This window comes from Stomoxys calcitrans, chromosome 3 (assembly GCF_963082655.1).
Source record: "Stomoxys calcitrans chromosome 3, idStoCalc2.1, whole genome shotgun sequence".
In the NCBI taxonomy this organism is placed as follows: Eukaryota; Metazoa; Arthropoda; class Insecta; order Diptera; family Muscidae; genus Stomoxys; species Stomoxys calcitrans.
The window spans coordinates 67,537,770-67,558,916 of record NC_081554.1 but is presented as its reverse complement, the minus strand read 5'-3'; the positions used below and the strand labels follow the sequence as shown (position 1 = coordinate 67,558,916).

The 21,147-nt window shown below is 38.0% G+C and overlaps 2 protein-coding genes across 4 annotated transcripts in view; one reads left to right on the top strand and one right to left on the bottom strand.

Annotated features, from left to right (window-relative positions):
- Window positions 1–19,470, top strand: part of LOC106086207 (tau-tubulin kinase homolog Asator) — a 121,042-nt gene extending 101,572 nt beyond the window's left edge. For all 3 annotated transcript variants that reach the window (XM_013250775.2, XM_013250776.2, XM_013250777.2), the window contains 3 exons: window positions 4,485–6,785; window positions 18,590–18,946; window positions 19,037–19,470. In XM_013250775.2, coding sequence (XP_013106229.1) covers window positions 4,680–5,834 — 1,155 coding nt within the window. In that variant the 5' untranslated portion in view covers window positions 4,485–4,679 and the 3' untranslated portion in view covers window positions 5,835–6,785; window positions 18,590–18,946; window positions 19,037–19,470. The remainder of the gene's footprint in view (window positions 1–4,484; window positions 6,786–18,589; window positions 18,947–19,036) is intronic.
- LOC106086205 (uncharacterized) overlaps window positions 1–21,147 on the bottom strand; it is a 49,717-nt gene that overhangs the window by 22,944 nt on the left and 5,626 nt on the right. The window contains exon 2 of the mRNA XM_013250773.2: window positions 3,992–4,266. Within this exon, the coding sequence (XP_013106227.2) occupies window positions 3,992–4,266 (275 nt within the window). The remainder of the gene's footprint in view (window positions 1–3,991; window positions 4,267–21,147) is intronic.

Sequence of the window (21,147 nt, the reverse complement as noted above, 5' to 3'; positions counted from 1 at the left end):
CTGGCTAAATCTAACAATTTGAAGCTTCAAATATTTTAGTCCAACAATTACAATAAACTTATACAAATTTTAAAATTTTACAAAATAATTGAAAAATATAAAATGCAAATTTGCCCGCAAGCATCCCATTATGGATCAGCGGTGAAACTTCTCTGATACCAATTAGCAGTATCCACATTTTATTTTAGACCAGTCCAAACAGAGTGTGGCTGTGCAACATCTGTTGGTACAGAAGTTTAATATAGCCGAAGACATTAGAAATGTTACCACATTAAAAAGGCGATGTCGCAACCTTAGAAATTTGTATTTAATAGTCTCACCAGGATTCAAACTCCGGCGTTCAGCGTTATTGGCAGATATACTAACATATGTCTCATGATGGCCTTCAGCTTTGAAAGTAAAGTTGGATAGGAAACTAAACTGGTAGATAATGAGGCATTACCAAGTAGACATAGTACTACCGCTAAGATACATATAGGAGCAAATATTGTGGCCACAAATGTGCATAGGGGAGTAAATATGCAAATATGTACATTAGAGTACCCCAAACATACAAAAAGTATTTCTTTTTAACGCATTAAGTAACAAATACCATATCCAACTTGATTCCAAAAAATGACACAGACGGATATATATCAGTACAGAAAGCATACGTGGACAGACGGACATAGCTATAGTCAAATCCGCTTAGAGCCGCAAATTTGGATATGAAACAAAGCCCCCCAAAAGTAATTTTTGGGGCTTTATTTCGTTTTACAAAAATTAACAACAAAACAGAGGAGCAGCACAGTTTGAAAAATTTTAATGGCCCAAATTTTGGGTTCTTCTTTCATTTTAGTTTGTGGTGTTTTTCATTTCGTTGGGCTTTATATCATTTTTAATTTTGGGGTCTCATTTCATTATGATTTAAGCTCTACATTTGGGATTTCATTTCCAGTTTGGGAATTTTTTGTATTGGGGACTTATTTCATACTGCCTTCAATGTACATATATGGGAGATAGATCTAATTTGGTATCTTGTTCAAAACCTTCGCCAAATCGAAAAGGAATTGTGTCCTTCAAGAGCTCAAGAAGTCAAGTTCCGAAATTGGCAATGAGTCGATTTAGACCATTTTAAGATTAGGTATTGAAGTCAAAACAAAATACCTCATCCAAAATTTCAGCTAAGTTGGATAAGAATTGCGCCCTCTAGAGGCTTAATAAGTCAAGATCCGAGATTTGTTAATATGGCAGCTATATCAGGTTATGAACCGATTTTGACCATTCTTGACACAGTTATCGCAAGTCCGAACAGAACACCTCATGCGAAATTTCAACCAAGTTGGATAAGAATTGCGCCCTCTAGAGGCTTAATAAGTCAAAATCCAAGATTTGTTAATATGGCAGCTATATCTTATGAACCCATTTTGACCATTCTTGACACATTTATTAGAAGTCAGAACGGAACATCTCATGAGAAATTTCAACCAAATTGGATAAGAATTGCGCCCTCTAGAGGCTCAAGAAGTCAATGAAGGTAATGCGTCGATTTAGACCATTCTTAGCATAGGTATTGAAGTCAAAACAAAATACCTCATACCATTTCAGCCGAGTCAGATCCGAATTGCGCCCTCTAGAGGCTAAAGAAGTTAAGATCCGAGATTTGTTAATATGGCAGCTATATCAGGTTATGAACCGATTTGGACCATTCTTGACACAGTTATTGGAAGTCAGAAGAGAACATCTCATGCGAAATTTCAACCAAATTGGATAAGAATTGCGCCCTCTAGAGGCTCAAGAAGTCAAGATCTAATATCGGTTTATATGGCAGCTATATCAAAACATGGGCCGATAGTGCCCTTTAACAATCCCAACCGATCTACACTAATAGGAAGTATTTCTGTATTATTTCAAGCGCCTAGCTTCACTCCTTCGAAAGTTGGCGTGCTTTCGGCAGGCAGGCTAAATCGACTCTAAATGTCAAGAAGATCATGAATATATCTATATATATATATATATATATATATATATATATATATATATATATAAAAGAGTAGCGTGACTGACTGATTACTGACAGACTGATCATCGCCCAGCCAAAACGGCTAATGCTAGAATCATGCACAAATGTTGGTCTTGGGTCATGGGCTCGGGATAAGGCTGGATTTGGTAATATTCGTAACTTTAGGTACTATTGTAAAAAGTACGAAATGGTACATATTTGCCTAGTGCGAACGGAATTTGCCTAGTGCGAAATTAAAGAGGAACTCGAAAAAATAAGGTATTGTAAAAAAAATGGAAAATCGTACGGGAAGTGGAAGAAATAATACGTTCAGTACCGAAATTGGTACTATTTGGTACTTTTTTTGTTCGTTGAACTAGAACTCTAAATTTTGGAACTTAGGTACACTTTGGCAACCATAATTGGGTGACTATAAGACTTTTTGGAAATTTATACATTTAGGTACTAAAAAAAGTACCAAAAAGTTATGAAATGGGTGAACTTTGTACAGGGCGGATGGATAGAGGTAGAATTTTGAAATTCGACTTAAAAGACATCTAGTGCAAAAGAATCAGGGTAAAGAGAAAAAAATGGAAAAATATTACTGGTAGCGGGATGAAACGTACTTTTAGTACCGCAATTGGTATCATTTAGTAACTTTCATTACAGATGGAGCTAAATGTCTGAAATATGGTATGTAGGTAAAAGGAGGAAATATATGATAGGTGATATTCAAAATTCATACATTCGTACGACGTAACGGAAGGAAACGTACATTTAGTACCGCAATTGGTATCATTTAGTACTTCCTTTATAGATCAAGCTAAAGGTCTTTTTACAATTCGTACATTTTGGTATCAATAACGGTACCATTTGGTACTTTCTGTGCAGATAGAGCTAGAGGATTGAAATTTGGGATGTACGTAAAACTTAGAAATATATGATACTCGAATAAGGGATTTTTTCACAATTCTAACATTTTGGTACCAAAATTGGTACCATTTGGTACTTTCTGTTCAGATGGAGCTAGAGGACTGAAATTTGTCATGTGGGTACAAAAAGGAAATATATAATGGGTGACTAAATGATACATTCAAAATTCGTACATTTTGGTACCAAAAAGTGTAAAATAGATACTAAAACATACAAAATGGTAACTTCTTTACAAATTGAGCTAAATTGCGGCTTCCAGGGGCTCAAGAAGTCAAATCGAGAGATCGGTTTATATGGGAGCTATATCAGGTTACAGAGCGATTTGAACAGTACTTGACACAGCTGTTGGTCATTACAGTCAACACTATGTGCAAAATTTCAGCCAAATCGGACAAAAATTGCTGCTTCCAGCGGCTCAAGAATTCAAATCGGGAGATCGGTTTATGTGGGAGCTATATCCAAAACTGGACCGATATGGGCCATTTGCAATCCTCAATGACCTACATCAATAAGAAGTATCTGTGCAAAATTTCAAGCGGCTAGCTTTACGCGTTCGGCCGCTATTGAGATTCCGACAGACGGACGGGCGGACATGGCTAGATCGACTCAGGATGTCGAGAGGATCAAGAACATACGCACATTATGGGGTCCTAGATCAATATTTCGAGGTGTGACTAGATTAGTATACCCACATCCTATGGTGGAGGATATAAAAATTGTGTTTGTGTGTATATCCCTACCAATCAACCAAGTGTAAAACAACAACAATGCGTCGATCGACCGAAGGCACAGGAGTTGCTTATACATCCGTGTGCTTGTGTTCGTTTTTCCTATGTCCGCGGGGGGGTAATGATTATGTGCGGTTGTGTGTTGTTGCCCATCTATGATCTCAAACATATTTTTTTCGCGTGTTGAATCACTGTTATGCGAAAACATGGACACCGGTGTCGTATGAGTATTATTAATTTTTGTAAACATTGTTAAGTATACGCACACATAAACCACATTCGTTAATGCAATAATTCATACTACGTATTAATTACTCTTTAAACTTGGAAAACTTTTTATTTCAAATACCTTTCAAATTTTGTTCACTTTGCGATGATTTTGTATATTGTTGCTCTTCGTCAATTGTTGGATACAGTGCTGATGGCACGAAGGGATTATTTCCATCTTGGCGAAAACTTTCTTCGACTAAGCACTCCAAGCAGAATGTGTGCAAGCAATTCAAACAGCGTGGATCCTTGAGGATTTCATAGCAAATTTCGCAAGTTAAAGATGATGGAATTACTGGCATGGTTGATATATAATTCTTGTTTTCAGCTTCGTTATGTTGATGTATGGATTTTGTACTGCAAAGAAAAATGTTTACAAATTAAAGAAGTAAAAACTAATAACAATTTATCAAAAATCTTTGAGATAAAAAAAGTCATTATGGTGGTGGTGGGTATTGCATTTCACATGTTGTCACTCTAAATCACATCTCTTCTTTGAATCTAAAGAACTTAGGCAATTTATTAATTATTTTTCTTTCTTTTTCTTTTTTCCTCTCACCCTCCAAAAAAAACAGTCTCACTTGGATCTCTAGCAAAACCAAACAAGAAGAAAAAAAAGACAACAGCTACTACACGCCAAATATTAGTCCATAGTTTCACCTTTTGGGATATCGACCGAATCCAACCGATTCAATTGTATTTGTATAACCAGGCAGGAGACGTAGAAAACATGATCTGAATATTTGGTGTGTGTGGCACAAACATTTCAAATGACGTCAGAGGATCTCTTACAAGCCGGACATGTGGTCAAAGAACGATGGAAGGTAGTACGAAAAATTGGTGGTGGTGGTTTTGGAGAAATCTACGAGGGCCAAGATTTGATAACACGCGAACAGGTAGCCTTAAAAGTTGAATCGGCACGCCAGCCCAAGCAAGTACTCAAAATGGAGGTGGCCGTACTGAAGAAGCTGCAGGGCAAGGAGCATGTTTGTCGTTTCATCGGTTGTGGCCGCAATGATCGCTTCAATTATGTCGTTATGCAATTGCAGGGCAAGAATCTGGCCGAACTTAGGCGCTCCCAGCCCAAGGGTGCTTTTTCTGTGAGCACAACACTGCGTCTGGGACTTCAAATACTTAGAGCAATAGAGTCTATACATTCTGTGGGATTTCTACATCGTGATATTAAACCTAGCAACTTTTCAATGGGACGCCTGCCTTTGAACTGCCGGCGTGTTTACATGCTGGACTTTGGTTTGGCCCGCCAATATACCACAGGCACGGGAGAGGTGCGTTGTCCACGGGCAGCAGCCGGTTTTCGTGGCACCGTACGCTATGCCTCGATAAATGCCCATCGCAATCGTGAGATGGGCCGCCACGATGATCTGTGGTCTCTATTCTATATGCTGGTAGAATTTGTGAATGGTCAGTTGCCTTGGCGCAAAATCAAGGACAAGGAACAGGTTGGCTTGACCAAGGAGAAATATGACCACCGAATTTTACTAAAACACTTGCCTTCTGATTTCAAACAATTCCTGGAACACATACAATCTCTAACGTACGCTGATCGGCCCGATTATGCAATGTTAACTAGTCTCTTCGAACGTTGTATGAAACGGCGAGGAGTTAAAGAATCTGATCCTTATGATTGGGAGAAAGTAGACGCTGTTAGTGGGACAACGGTTCCTACAACCATTACCTGTAGCCAAGCAAATCAAACTAATCCGGCTCAAATGAAGAACGACTACATAGCAGGCAATATAACGCAAATGACGGTGGCCGCCTCCAATATAAGCGGCACCGAGCACCTGCCGCGTCAGAACGATGTCGATACAGCACCCATAGCCACCACAGAGCCCCTACATATCAAAGACAAAGTGAGCCGAAAGCCGTTGTCTTTGTACATGTGTGCCATATATCCAAATTAGAAAACAACAACAACAGCAACAATGTTACAAACAAAAAATAGATCAATGATGAACATTTTATGTTGGACGAATTTCCTGGTTATGTGCTATGCTGTTTGATGATAAATCTACACAATTTTAATTCTCTTCTCCAACTCCCCCCGCCCCCAATTCGTTGCGTTTCAGACACTCTTCCCCCCCAGAAGGAAACTAAACAGAAAATAAATTTTCCACATTAACTTTACGAACGATGTTATTTTGTTAAATGATGATTGATTGGTTGATTGATTGAATAATTGATTAATTAAGTGATTGATTGGTTGATATATATGTTACATTTGGGCAAGTGTTAATTTTATCTTGATGAACCTGGATTTATTTTTTAAAATGTAAATTAAGCGACAACAAATTCTTCTACTGCTGTGCAATAAATTTTCACCCAAAATTCCTTGCTTGCTTACCAGTTGAAATATTGAGAGATTGGCGCCATATATTTCAACAGAATGATCCTTTCTTTCCTTTCACGGAGACCAGATTCAGATTCAGGATTGCAATCTAATTGGTCGTTGGTTGGTCGTCAACAACTATAAACAACAACAACAACAACAACTGCAGCCACCGAGCTATATGGCAGAGGCACAGAAAATCCCACACGTTTCCTGCATCCCTCCCATTCGCATGCAAACCAGGCCAGAATTCAATTCATTCCGGAAAAATAAGACAATCTGTTGCAAGACAGTTCTTCATAAAAGACCGAGGCAAACTCAGGACAAACTACCCTTTTTAAGTTTATGTCAATAACCATCAACTTTAAATGTTGTCTAATCACACTCTCTCACACACACGCAGCAGATCAAAGTTGATAACTTCTATATACATACATATATACATCATACTATATGTATATCAGTACGATTTTAATGGCTGGGTGGAGAATACCAACAAACCATCACACTAAAAATATGTGTCTGGGTAAGTTAATTGAAAATATTGGGTTGCCCAAAAAGTAATTGCGGATTTTTTAATAGAAAGTAAATGCATTTTTAATAAAACTTAGAATGAACTTTAATCAAATATTCTTTTTTTTCACTTTTTTCTAAAGCAACAGCTGATAACTGACAGAAGAATGAATGCAATTACAGAGTCACAAGCTGTGAAAAAATTTGTCAACGCCGATTATATGAAAAATCCGCAATTACTTTTTGGGCAACCCAATATATCTCAAATTCTGTACTATTTGTTAAATTCTTTCCATGTTTATAACCAACACCATGGGATGGGATGTATCCTAATTTTGTTTTAATTTTTGGGTAATATAATTTAAGATTTTCTAAGACCCTCGCTGAGCATGGAGACTACCCCTCCAGATGCGCCCCTGTCCACCCTCGACCCCCTCCGCGCTTAACTTGCCGCTTGGGAGTTTTTTCCAACAAGTAAGTTTCTCTGACGCACCCTGTATTCTTTGAATATAACATAGGTTTGCCTTCGAGACCTTTCCTACCTGTCCGACTGTAAGGGATTTTCCGAGACCCTAGTCATTCTGGAGGCCACCATGGCGCAGAGGTTAGCATGTCCACCTATGACTCCGGTGTGAACATAAGACAATTTTTCACCGGTGGTTATCCTCTTACTATTGGTGGCTACATTTGTGAGCTTTCCTGCCATATTAAAACTTCTCTATCAAGAGTTGTCCCTATGCGGCACGCCGTTCGGACTCTGCATAAAAAGAAGGCCCCTTATCATTGAGCTTAAACTGTAATGGGACTGGACTCATCGATATGAAAAAAGTAACCCTTGTTCCTTAATGGAATCTTCTTGGGAAATTTAGTGGGTTGCCCAAAAAGTAATTGCGGATTTTTCATATAGTCGGCGTTGACAAATTTTTTCACAGCTTGTGACTCTGTAATTACATTCTTTCTTCTGTCAGTTATCAGCTGTTACTTTTAGCTTGCTTTAGAAAAAAAGTGTAAAAAAAGTATATTTGAATAAAGTTCATTCTAAGTATTATTAAAAATGCATTTACTTTCTTTTAAAAAATCCGCAATTACTTTTTGGGCAACCCAATAGTATTTAGATAGTATTTATTCTGTTATTCGCAGACGATGGGCTTCGATAAAAGATATGTGTTTAGCCTTCTAGACCCTTCCCGCAGACGTTTCCCACGCGACGTTTTCACTTCAATGACACGTTGTACTGGCTTTCGGGCCATTGACCCAGATAAGGTCCACAAGTCTGTCTACGGTTAAAAAGAAATCTTCATCATTCGATCTTCAGACTTTTGGAATCGAGACTACCTGATTGATAATGCTGAAATTGTTGCCGCCGAGTTGGCATAAGCTTCGGTTTGACTCTCGGCGAGCCATGGAAGCAAAGCAATGATGATCCATGGTGATACTAGTGTTACCTTTGATATGACTTTTGATTTGAACCGTTAAGTAAAGCGGACGTATTGTTATTTCACTCTGACTTTTCCTGTAACTCATAATAGGTCTTTATTTTTGGAAGAAAAATTTAAGTCACTCAAGGATAGTTGCGATAGAGGTATCTTTTAAGCGGTTGATGATCTGCGTCTGTTCCCAGTGGAGCCGCAGATCTAGAGCCCGGGAGTAGGCTTAGAATGGACTCCAAAGACCCAACCGCTGCGGTGGTGCTATCAGGCCATAGCATGTTGCCTGCTACTGAAATCTCGACTGGTGGAGCGGCTGCTTCAAGCTCCACTAGCCGACAGACGACTGGTCAGCAGGGGCTTTTGACGAAGACACCTGGTTCGAGTCTAAAGGACAAGGACGAACCTATTCCTTCTTCACATGCCTATAATTGGCCTAGGCCATCGGCCTTCCCCTGCAAACCAACACGCTCTTTAAGAGGTTGGAATAATAGAAGACGCATCGCTCTCAGGTTTATTGAGAGGCTTGGTGCGAATGATCCTAAGACTCTCACTGAAAGGGAGAGAGATTCCCTAAATTGGGCTCGGGAATTCGATGCACAGGTTATTCCAAAGACTACTAGTCTAGATACATTGGGTATATACTGCAGTTGTCAGACCTATTATGATATATGGTGTTATGGTCTGGTGGACGGAGCTTCAAAAATCCACCAACTTCTCAATACTTAACCATATCCAAAGGATGGCTTCTTTGTGCATCACAGCCGCACTGAGGACGACACCATCTGATGCACTGAATTTAATGCTACATCTTATTCCTCTGGACTTTGTGGCTACCCAAATTTCAGCGACCAATGCCGTGAGGTTAAGGGAGCTTTCTCATTGGCCATGTGGCGGCTACTGATATTGTGTTATCCTTGATACAATATCCGATGTGCCAGGCAGTGTGGATTACATCCTACCTGAGCCGATTTTTGATAAAAATTACTGTACCACTATTCCTGATAGAACGATTGAAACTACGATATCCCTGGTAACAGAAGTTACATAGACTTCTATAGGAATGGCTCTAAAGATCTAGAACTGGTCATATCGAAGAGGTTACCCGACCACTGTAGTGTGTATTAAGCAGAGATCCTTGCAATTATTGAAGTGGTGAAAAACGTGATGATATAATGTCATCACGACGATTGACATAAATATCTTCTCAGACAGCCAGACAACCATTAAATCGCCGGAGAACGTATTTCTGAACACAAAAACCGTCCTCGACTGTCGCAGATCTCTCAGCGAGATGTCTGAACAGTTCAAAATTCACGTGTTCTGGGTGCCAGGCTACAGACATATCCCAGGGAATCCCCTAAAGCGGACGAGCTTGCGAGACTAGGAACTACCTTACACACTCCAGAGACACTGGAATCTGAGGGTATGCCTCTAGCGACATGTAAGCCAGGTTTTTAGGACCAGGCCCGAAGGGCAACGAATGATAGATGGCCACAAACAGGGGGCTGTGAACATTCCAAAACTATGTGGCCTCATCTAGACTTGAAGAGGTCTACTGCTTTGCTGTCATTGGCTAAAAGAGACGTCTCAGTCATTGTGTCCGTCATGACAGGTCACTGTCTAATCGGAAAACATGCTGACAGACTGAAGGTTGTCAGCAACGACTTTTGCAGAAGCTGTAGGGACATCGAGGAAGAGGAGACTATAGAACACCTTATGTGTGTGTGTCCCGCACTAGCAGTTAGAAAGAGATAACCCACTGCTGAAAACTTTTCTGATGTTCTCTTGCAAATTTGCAAATTTTGCCCATGAACATTCCATTAAGGAACAGGGGCAAACTTCTCACATATCAATGAGTGCAGTCCGATTCAAGTTTAAGCTCAATGATAAGGGGCCTCCTTTTTATAGCCGAGTCCGAACGGCGTGCCGCAGTGCGACACCTCTTTGGAGAAAAGTTTTACATGGCATAGTACCTCAAAAATATTGCCAGCATTAGGAGGGGAATACCACCGCTGAAAATTTTTTCTGATGGTCTCGCCAGAATTCGAACCCAGGCGTTCAGTATCAAAGGCGGACATGCTAACCTCTGCGCTACGGATATAGCTGCCATATATACCGATCCCCCGATTTTGGGGTTAAATCCTATAAAACCTAAATGAAAGAGTGTGAGTTGCAATAGGCTTCCATTTATTCGAATCGACTATAGTCCACATCGGAACATATTTAGATAAAGTTGTTTATAATCTTAAAGCCCATTGTCCAATTTCGGCCCAATGCCCGATTTCGCTGACATTTAAAACAGTGAGTAGCACTAAAAACTCCGATTTCCGAACCTATTGAAATATATTTGTTGTAGTAGCCACATATTTCCATTTGATGATAGCGATCCTCGCCAAGCTCCTATTGATGAGCAAATTCGTTCCGGTCCATAGGACTGATCACCACGCGAACGTTATGGCCATTGGTTATTTAAAGATATCAGTAACTTGCCTTGTCATTTTGAGAATCATAGGCACACAGTATTTAAGTAAGAGCTGGTATCGCTCGGCCTCTCACTGAGACTCTCCACTAGATAACACTGATTGTGCGTGAGTGCAGTTGCAGTTGCTCCGTATGGTGGTATTCACTATCCGCGACCTGTGTACGCGCCCAGTAGCTCTTCGCTAAGCCTCTCGTGACGTCGATGAACTACACATAGATCGGAGTATAAAGTTCTAACCTTTGTGTTCCTCACATGCATCCCATGCCGTAACATATTTGGATAATGGTTTATTTTATCGAATTGCCATAAAATGTGGAGCAATGAGATTTATTATGTAGACCTTTTGGTATCTGTTTTGAATATGGTCCACATAGGTCTCTATTTGGTTAGGTTAGGTTAGGTTGAAAAGAGGGTGCAGATATTAATCCGCCCCATGCCACTATGGGCATACACCTAAGCCAGTAACCGTGCTACTAACAAAATCCTTAATTGTTTTTAATACCACTCCCCTAAGTTGGTTCATGTCTGGTATTGTGTATCCACCCAAGTGCCGGTATGACAAAAGAAATGCTCCAACGAAATGTCAACAGGATTACGACTGCACTGATGGGGTCCTTTGAAGATAGTTGTCCTCTTTGGAAAAGGAAATCAGCCCAAGAAAAATCCTGGATGACCGGGGAGATTCGCAATATTGGGAAAGAGGTCCCCAGACTTTTTAACATAGCACGTCGTAAAAACGCGGAAGTTTATTGGGATGTGCATTACACATGGCTCAAGGAATACAATAAGATTACCAGAGCGGCAAAACGTGCATCCTGGAAGCTTTTCTGCGAACAGGTCGATAGCGTTAATGACGCCGCCAAGATAAAAAAGCTTCTCTCAAAAACCCATGTCCAAACTGAAACTTTAGTAGACGACATGGGAGTGAGAGCGGAGACAGCAAAGGACATGTTGAGGCTTTTGATGAAAGCCCATTTTCCACAGGATACGAAGAGACTCACGGAGACACCGGAATCTTGGAATAAAGACGTTGATCGAAGGTTTATAATTAGGGAATTTATGGTGAAAGAATCCTTGAGTAGCTTCAAACCATTTAAGTCACCCAGACCTGATGGAATATTTCCGGCGTTACAACAGAAAGAGGCGGACTATCTGGTGCCTCATCTGGCCAAAATTTTCACAGCGTTCCTAGGACTTGCATATACTCCGAAAGCCTGGCTGGAGGCAAGGGTGGTGTTTAAACCCAAGCCCGGCAAGGCAAGTTATGCGACACCAAAGGCCTACAGACCCATAAGCCTTACATCCTTTCTACTCAAAACCATGGAACGTATTGTGGACACCATGATAAAGAGTAGGACATCCCGCGAACTGCTCAAATACAAACAGCATGCCTATGTCAAGGGAAGGTCGGTAGAGACTGCCCTGCACGAGGTTGTGCATAAAATAGAAGAATCCTTCGATGCCAAAACGTACACAATGGCGGTATGCATTGACATCGAGGGGGCTTTTAACAATGTGCGGACCGACACTCTGATCCAATCCTTAGACAAGTACCGGGTGGACCCGGTCCTTAGAGACTGGATAAACCATATGCTAAGGAACAGGTGGATAAATTGTGTGTCCCATGGCATAAATATAAGGGAGAAAGTGGCACAGGGCACGCCACAGGGGGCATTTTATCGCCACTCCTATGGGTGACCGCCATAAATGACCTATTACGGATGCGGACTAAGGAGGGATTTGAACCCGTCTGCTATGCAGACGATGCACAGTGGGCCAAATGGCAAAAAAATTGGAAATAAGTCTACAACTTTTTATCTGTTGATTTTAGCCATACAAAATGTTCTAGACATTTGTAGAGGAGGACATAGGCTTTCAGAAAAGTGCTGTTGTTGGTCCATATCTTTAATACAGGGTGAGCTACAGGGTGTGAAAGTTGACCACTTTTGACTTCTCCAAGCTTCTGGGGGCCATAACTTTTGATCTACTCAACCGATTTACATGATTTAGGACTCTAGAGAAAGAGCTTGACAAGATCTAAAAAACTTATGCATAAAGTACCATGCCATCGTGTACTGTTAAGGAGTTATGAATTGTTTAATTTTAAAATATGAAAATTTGGCCTTGGTTTTTTTCAGTGTTTTTTTAATAACTCCGTCAATTTTAAAGCTATAAACTTCATACTTCACACAAATTATGCCAGCATATGTGTGCATAAAATACAAAAGGAATCACGTGAATATCTTTGGCGGTTTAAAAATGGCATCGTTTTCAATATGAAAAATATTTTTTTTGTCAAAAAATTGCAAAATTTTTCAAAAAAGATACTCCCATTTCCTTTAAGTTTTCGCAAACTTTGGCCGTCAAAGCATTATCATTTCTTTCCATTTTCACAAAGTCGAGGTATTAAGAAAAGTTTTAAGTGCTAATTTGGCTAATTTCGATATCAAACAACACCGTTATCTTAAGACCAAAATGGCCAATTTTTTTACTAAACTTCAAAAGTTTCTCACTGGAAAAAAAGTTCCACGGGGATTTTTTCGCTTTTTTTGAACTTAAATGAAAGCTTAAAATGTTCCCAACATTTTAAGGTATGTCTCGCCATATCCTAGCCATAAATGAGATCGTAGCGATCAAAATACTGAAAAAAGTCAATTTTCAAGTAGTGCTATATTCATTGCTAAAAAACAAGTATTACGTCACATTTTATTGCAAAGATGTTAAATAAACTTTTATTTGGTAACACTTCTTCTACAAAACACAAAAAGAATCATGGAAATATCTCTATTCTATTCCATTTTATGGAACCGGCAATAAAAAAGTCAATTTTTCAAAAAAGTCGAATTTCCCAAATTTTGTTTTTGTTGTCCTAATTGCACATGACACACTATAGCCATATTTACGCAACATACCTTATCGTAAAGGAAATTTTCATACCTTTCCAACGATGTATAAAACATTTCTCAACTCGGATTCTATCTACTCTAAAATTCATTTACACTTCATTAAACTCTATATAAAAATGTCTATTTGTGAAATGGAACCTTATATGGGGCCTACACTAAAACATTGATAGATTTGCCCAGGGTTTACAATACAAATGTGTTAGAATAAAAAAAGGTCTCCTGCCAAAGTTTAAAAAAATTGGAATAAAAATATGTGTTTTAGAGCGAAAACACTTCGCATCGGCGTGCGTTTATATGTATATTAGCTACTCCCAAAATAAAAAAGCATTTTAGTTTTGTATTATTTGATTTTATTCTCTACCAAATAATCTAAGGTATCAAAATTTAAAAGCTCTTTAATTTGAATGGCATCGGGATCGTCCTTATCTATATCGTCACATATTTTTGGTAGCCATTTAGTTCTGATGCTGTATAGTACCGGATCAGACGATAACAATAAATATTGAAGTAAATCATAATTTTGGTTAAATTTGGTGCTCTTTCGGGTATTGAAAAGCCGGAACTGTTTAACATCTCTATTACGGGATTCCTGAGCTTCTTCTGTAAGTTCTCCTAACGGAAGTATGTTGTATTCCACAATTTCCTTGCCATGATGTAAGACTTTATGTACTGTCGGTGTTAAAGCTTTCCACGAATATAAATCAGATAAAATGTTTTTTGTGTCATTACTATAAGCTTCAAATTTGGTTGAATTTATCATCTTTTTGCTATTGATTACAGCCAAAATCACTTTGAATCGTCTTAGCAAGTGTTCATCAAGACCGGTTATTTTAGATGTCGATACGGGGTCCTCAAAAAACCGCCTTGCCGAGTTGCCATCATTTGTGCTTCCGTATCCGTAAAGAGGTTTATCTATTATAAGTCCCTTTTGTTTAAACTCCAACTGGATTCGATTCTTCTCTTCCTGCCTCATTTTGTGAAGATCTTGGTTGTTTCTAGCAGAGACATCGCGGTTTCCAGGGCTAGTCCGATATTTAAGGTCATACGATAAATGCAAACAATACTCCATGAATCGAATTCTACAGTGCAGGGGCGAAATACCGAAATTGAGCGCATTTTCGTTTACTAAATTTTCATCAGACTTGTCCTCGAATTGCCCATTCTTCTTGCCACAAATATTGCATCTCCAATTGGACATAACGCCAGTTAATGCGTTTGCCACCTTTCCATCGATCATAGTGAGTTGTAGTTGAAACGAAACTTTTATATTTCTTCCCAATTGGTTTATAACAATCATGGGTAATGCAGCAATTTCTTCCTTTATTTCGTTCACCAAAGATCGTGTTGTGTTCCGGTCTTCCTTTGTATACTCAAACCGAATTGGGCGACATAAATATTTTGACCCAGGTGTTCTATTTATCCATATATCTTGAAATGCATTTTCTTTCGATGATGAAGATTGGTCCTTGTACAATCTCATTCTCAATGGTACTAATGATGCCATGAAAATTGATGCGAAGTTGGTATCTATTTCTGTTTGTTGCTTATATTCGGAAAATCCAGATGATCCATCACAACCCCATTTGCTGATCAAAACCACTTCGGAATTATTACATGTGTTCAACTGTTCTTCAGTAAAATTAGAAATAATTCTAACAGCTGTATTTTCAACAAGATCAGCAAGTTTCACTCTTGCTTTTAATTCGTCCACGTATATATTTGATGGCACCATTTTCGTCCTGGTGTTGTACAATTTATGTTTTGAGGGTAAACAACCCCATCCTTTTTCACGAAGAGCCTTCCTCATTGTTGAGTATTTGTTTCTTGAGAGGCCTAGGTTCAAAATCAGGGCCAGTGCATCTTCCTCCGTGAATTCTGTAGTCGATTTTGGAGTTGGAATACTTTCTACCATTCTCTTTACCCTTTTCGGAGATGCTAATGGTAAAACATCGACAATTCGTCCAACATTTTTTGGTTGTGTTTTTAACAATGCTGTTTTGAACGTATCTTTTATTAAATTTGGCGGATGTGCCGCCAATAGTTCCTCTTGTTTTTTCTTTTTGGTTTTCTCCGTAACTTCGTCGTATGCTTTGCTAGGCCGGCCGGGAATCAGCGGTTTAATTTCAATAAGTAGATCCGATTTCAGCCACTTCTCATACATTTTGAAAAACTTGATTTTTGCGAATGAACATTCTGGCAACCTTCTCTCAAATGATTTGTAGAATTTTTCAAGTTTGTCTAAAGCGTCTTTATTTAGCCTTATTCCATATATGTGGTCCAAAGTGTAAACAAGTTCCTTAAATGACTCCGTGTATGATTTGGAATCATTTTTGATGTCCCATACAATTTTCGAAAGAGTGGAATACTTCAGTATGACTTCCATAACTTATAAATGTCCTTTACGCCTCTACAAAATATAATGAAGAAAATTTGGATTTTGTTCAAATATTTATGCAATATATTCACAATTAATGACCCATTTCAGGTATCAGACGCAATCGTAAAAAGGGGTCCAAAGTGCCTCTTTTTACTTACTCTTCTATAATTATTTACCTGGACTCGAATTTGGTTAAAAAAAATGACAATGAATTTTTTATGGGTAGGTTTTTTCACATTCATTGATACGGTGGATTTCCTGGGAATTCGACATAGCGAAACAGGTAACATTTGTCTGCATCAAATCTTAACACAAATATATATATATATGCAGGTATATTTCTAGGTTACTTTTTATTCAAAAATCATCAGCTTACATTAAAAATAGATGTAGGTACTATACAAACGCACGCCGATGCGAAGTGTTTTCGCTCTAAAACACATATTTTTATTCCAATTTTTTTAAACTTTGGCAGGAGACCTTTTTTTATTCTAACACATTTGTATTGTAAACCCTGGGCAAATCTATCAATGTTTTAGTGTAGGCCCCATATAAGGTTCCATTTCACAAATAGACATTTTTATATAGAGTTTAATGAAGTGTAAATGAATTTTAGAGTAGATAGAATCCGAGTTGAGAAATGTTGTATACATCGTTGGAAAGGTATGAAAATTTCCTTTACGATAAGGTATGTTGCGTAAATATGGCTATAGTGTGTCATGTGCAATTAGGACAACAAAAACAAAATTTGGGAAATTCGACTTTTTTGAAAAATTGACTTTTTTATTGCCGGTTCCATAAAATGGAATAGAATAGAGATATTTCCATGATTCTTTTTGTGTTTTGTAGAAGAAGTGTTACCAAATAAAAGTTTATTTAACATCTTTGCAATAAAATGTGACGTAATACTTGTTTTTTAGCAATGAATATAGCACTACTTGAAAATTGACTTTTTTCAGTATTTTGATCGCTACGATCTCATTTATGGCTAGGATATGGCGAGACATACCTTAAAATGTTGGGAACATTTTAAGCTTTCATTTAAGTTCAAAAAATGCGAAAAAATCCCCGTGGAACTTTTTTTCCAGTGAGAAACTTTTGAAGTTTAGTAAAAAAATTGGCCATTTTGGTCTTAAGATAACGGTGTTGTTTGATATCGAAATTAGCCAAATTAGCACTTAAAACTTTTCTTAATACCTCGACTTTGTGAAAATGGAAAGAAATGATAATGCTTTGACGGCCAAAGTTTGCGAAAACTTAAAGGAAATGGGAGTATCTTTTTTGAAAAATTTTGCAATTTTTTGACAAAAAAAATATTTTTCATATTGAAAACGATGCCATTTTTAAACCGCCAAAGATATTCACGTGATTCCTTTTGTATTTTATGCACACATATGCTGGCATAATTTGTGTGAAGTATGAAGTTTATAGCTTTAAAATTGACGGAGTTATTAAAAAAACACTGAAAAAAACCAAGGCCAAATTTTCATATTTTAAAATTAAACAATTCATAACTCCTTAACAGTACACGATGGCATGGTACTTTATGCATAAGTTTTTTAGATCTTGTCAAGCTCTTTCTCTAGAGTCCTAAATCATGTAAATCGGTTGAGTAGATCAAAAGTTATGGCCCCCAGAAGCTTGGAGAAGTCAAAAGTGGTCAACTTTCACACCCTGTAGCTCACCCTGTATTAAAGATATGGACCAACAACAGCACTTTTCTGAAAGCCTATGTCCTCCTCTACAAATGTCTAGAACATTTTGTATGGCTAAAATCAACAGATAAAAAGTTGTAGACTTATTTCCAATTTTTTTGCCATTTGGCCCACTGTGCGATGTTATAATACTTCTAAGGGGTAAGGATCCGAACGAGCTATGCAGAAGGGCCGAAAGGGTCTGGCATATGGCATATGACTGGGCTAGACCCAGAGGTCTCAATGTTTACCCAGAGAAGACTGAAATATGCCTGTTCACGAGGAAGACGAAGGTGGGCCACAGATGTTGGGCACTATGTAGACGGGCCGTAGGCGCGAAATTGGCCCTGAATCTGAGGATAGTCCGTTTTCTTTGAAATTGTTGTTTTAAATCCCTCAGTTGTCTTAAGCAGTATGGTCCGAATTGAGCCAAATTGAAAATGGCTGCATTATACACCTTTTTTTAGTGTTGCGTATATCTAGTCGACTTCTCTGGCCTTTGACATAAAAGTTTGAATTGCACATCCACGTCGAATACAATACCCAAGGGTCCACTTTTTTTATAGCTGCCGTCATATAAATATACGCCAACATATTGGGTTGCCCAAAAAGTAATTGCGGATTTTTCATATAGTCGGCGTTTACAAATTTTTTCACAGCTTGTGACTCTGTAATTGCATTCTTTCTTCTGTCAGTTATCAGCTGTTACTTTTAGCTTGCTTTAGAAAAAAGTGTAAAAGAAGTATATTTGATTAAAGTTCATTCTAAGAGTAAATAAACATGCATTTACTTTCTTTTAAAAATTCCGCAATTACTTTTTGGGCAACCCAATAGGATCATCCTTGGTATTGGTTATAAAAATTCCGACCCTTCTACATTAAATGCCATTATAAAATTTTTAATGTTTTTCTTTTTTATTCTTTTCCAGCAAAATGTCTTCAATTCTAATTGCTATCGCTACAAATGTTTGTGGGTCTGGCACGACCATACATCCTCCTCCAATACTTCTCACACAAACCATGGTTACTCCGTGATCAAATCTCTGAGTCATTCCTAATGCGACATTATTGCCCCACCTGGACAAGGTGGACGTTAACACTGATTTCATACACTATGGTTAATGCTAAGCTACCCCCTCTCACTAGGAATGGATGATGGGATCTTACTGTCATCGCTCATCAAACGGTGGTGGTGGAGACGTCAATGTCAATGTCAATTGCCAATCAGTTGTTATGGAGTACGCATCACTGTTTCAGTGATGCGGCGAATATGCCGGCCCAAAATGGTATGTTATTGTGGGAGCAATTTCTATTCTAAATTTTTCATAATTATATAGAATTTCCCTCTCTCTCTCTGTCTCTTTCTCTCTCCATAGGATAAATGTGTATATACTGTGTACCTAGGCTATCCATTTTCCTGGCTCTGAGGTCAAGTCGGAGAAGTCACCATCTAGTCGAGTACCGCTGTGCGGGAACAGTAGCAATCAACTGTGGTTTTAAATTTTATTGTAGATTTTTCAATGTAGGGTGAATGTTTTGTAATTTTAGCATAGGTTTAGGTACATTGTATTTAGTTTCCATTATTGTTCTTAATAGTTTAATACGTTTTTAGTTATGTTTTTTGCTCTCCTTTAATTCAGAGACTAAGCGTGCGTTTTTTCATCTATTTATTTATTTATTTATTTCATGCTTGCTTTTTCGCAAAAACAAAAACAAAAAGAAAACTTACAACATCATGTCATAATTTCATACAAATCATGAACTGTATTTGTATTCAATAAAAGAATCAAAAGAATCGAAGAAATAAGAATATGACCTTGTACTGTCTATTATTTATTTAATTGTAATGAAAATTATAAATATTTCTAGCTTAGAGTTAAGAACAGTCCTGACTGAGAGAGAGAAGAAGAAGGAAATACAGACCAGAGATGTTGTTGGGAAACGCACCCCCGACCAGCATCAAATTAACAAAGTATAATATTGGGTTGCCCAAAAAGTAATTGCGGATTTTTTAAAAGAAAGTAAATGCATTTTTAATAAAGCTTAGAATGAACTTTAATCAAATATACTTTTTTTACACTTTTTTTTCTAAAGCAAGCTAAAAGTAACAGCTGATAACTGACAGAAGAAAGAATGCAATTACAGAGTCACAAGCTGTGAAAAAATTTGTCAACGCCGACTATATGAAAAATCCGCAATTACTTTCTGGGCAACCCAATACATTACGTAATGGAAATAACAACCAGTATGTACGTTTACTCTACCCTCTACATTAGTATAGGGCTATTGATGTTTCTATTGGTTAAAATCAATATTAGCGAGTAACAATCCGTGACTATCCCAAAGGTGATCTCTTTCAGACAAACTCGAAATATATTGCCAAAGTATCAAGATCTTGCTAAATGGCATGACAAAGTGAATCTAGATCCGGAGTGCAAAAATAAGAAATCGGACTTTTTTCACATCGTTGATCCCATTTGCCTTGGTGATTATATTTATGTACTAGCTGCTGCGCCTTCTTTTACTTTATATTAAACAAAATTTCCGTTTGAATATTTATTTTCGACAATTAAAGAACTTTTAGTGAAATACCATGCTACGAAATTAGTATATCTTTGACTAACAGTTTAACGATATAAGCGACTTTGTCTGAATCCCATATGATCTTTATTGGTCTACGAATTTTAGTTTGGAGACAAGGTGTACTCCATTCTTAAAATACTTTATTTTAGCCCGATATTCTCATGATGTCTAATTAAGGGGTGTTTTCGGGGGTAAGGTGGTCCCCCAGACACTTAGCCCTGAAAAAATATCAGCATCGTGCTCTTCTCTCAAATACCATTTATTTAAACCTCATATTGCCATATTGGCATTGGCTTAAGGGGAGTTTACAAGATGAGAGTTCCCCCAAACACATGGCCCCAAATTGGTTATCAAATTCGTTTTCTAATCTCAAATATCTTGCATTTGAGCCACATATGGTATGGTCAAAAAATTTTTAACCTTTGGGGGGTATTTTGGGGATGGGGTGATGCCTTAAATACATGGTCCTACATTTGGATATCAAATTCGTATTCTACTCCCAAATACCTTTATTTTAACCCCAATATTGCGATGGTCAGTAAAATATAGCTGTTTGTGGGGTATTTTGGGAAAGGGGTAGACCCTCAGAAAATTGGTCCCGTAAGTGGGTATGAATTCTTGCTCTACCCCCCCAATTCCTTTCATTTAAGCCCCACACTGACATGGTCGGTAAATGTGCCCGATTTAGGGGCCCAGAAAATATATCAGCAACGTGCTCTATTCTCACATACTTGAACCCCATATTGCCATTGGTCTTAAAATTGGAATACAAATTCGTTTTCTAATCTCAAATACCATTCACTTAAACCCCCTATTGAAAAAGCCAGCAAATATTGGTTGCCCAAAAAGTAATTGCGGATTTTTTAAAAGAAGGTAAATGCATTTTTAATAAAACTTAGAATGA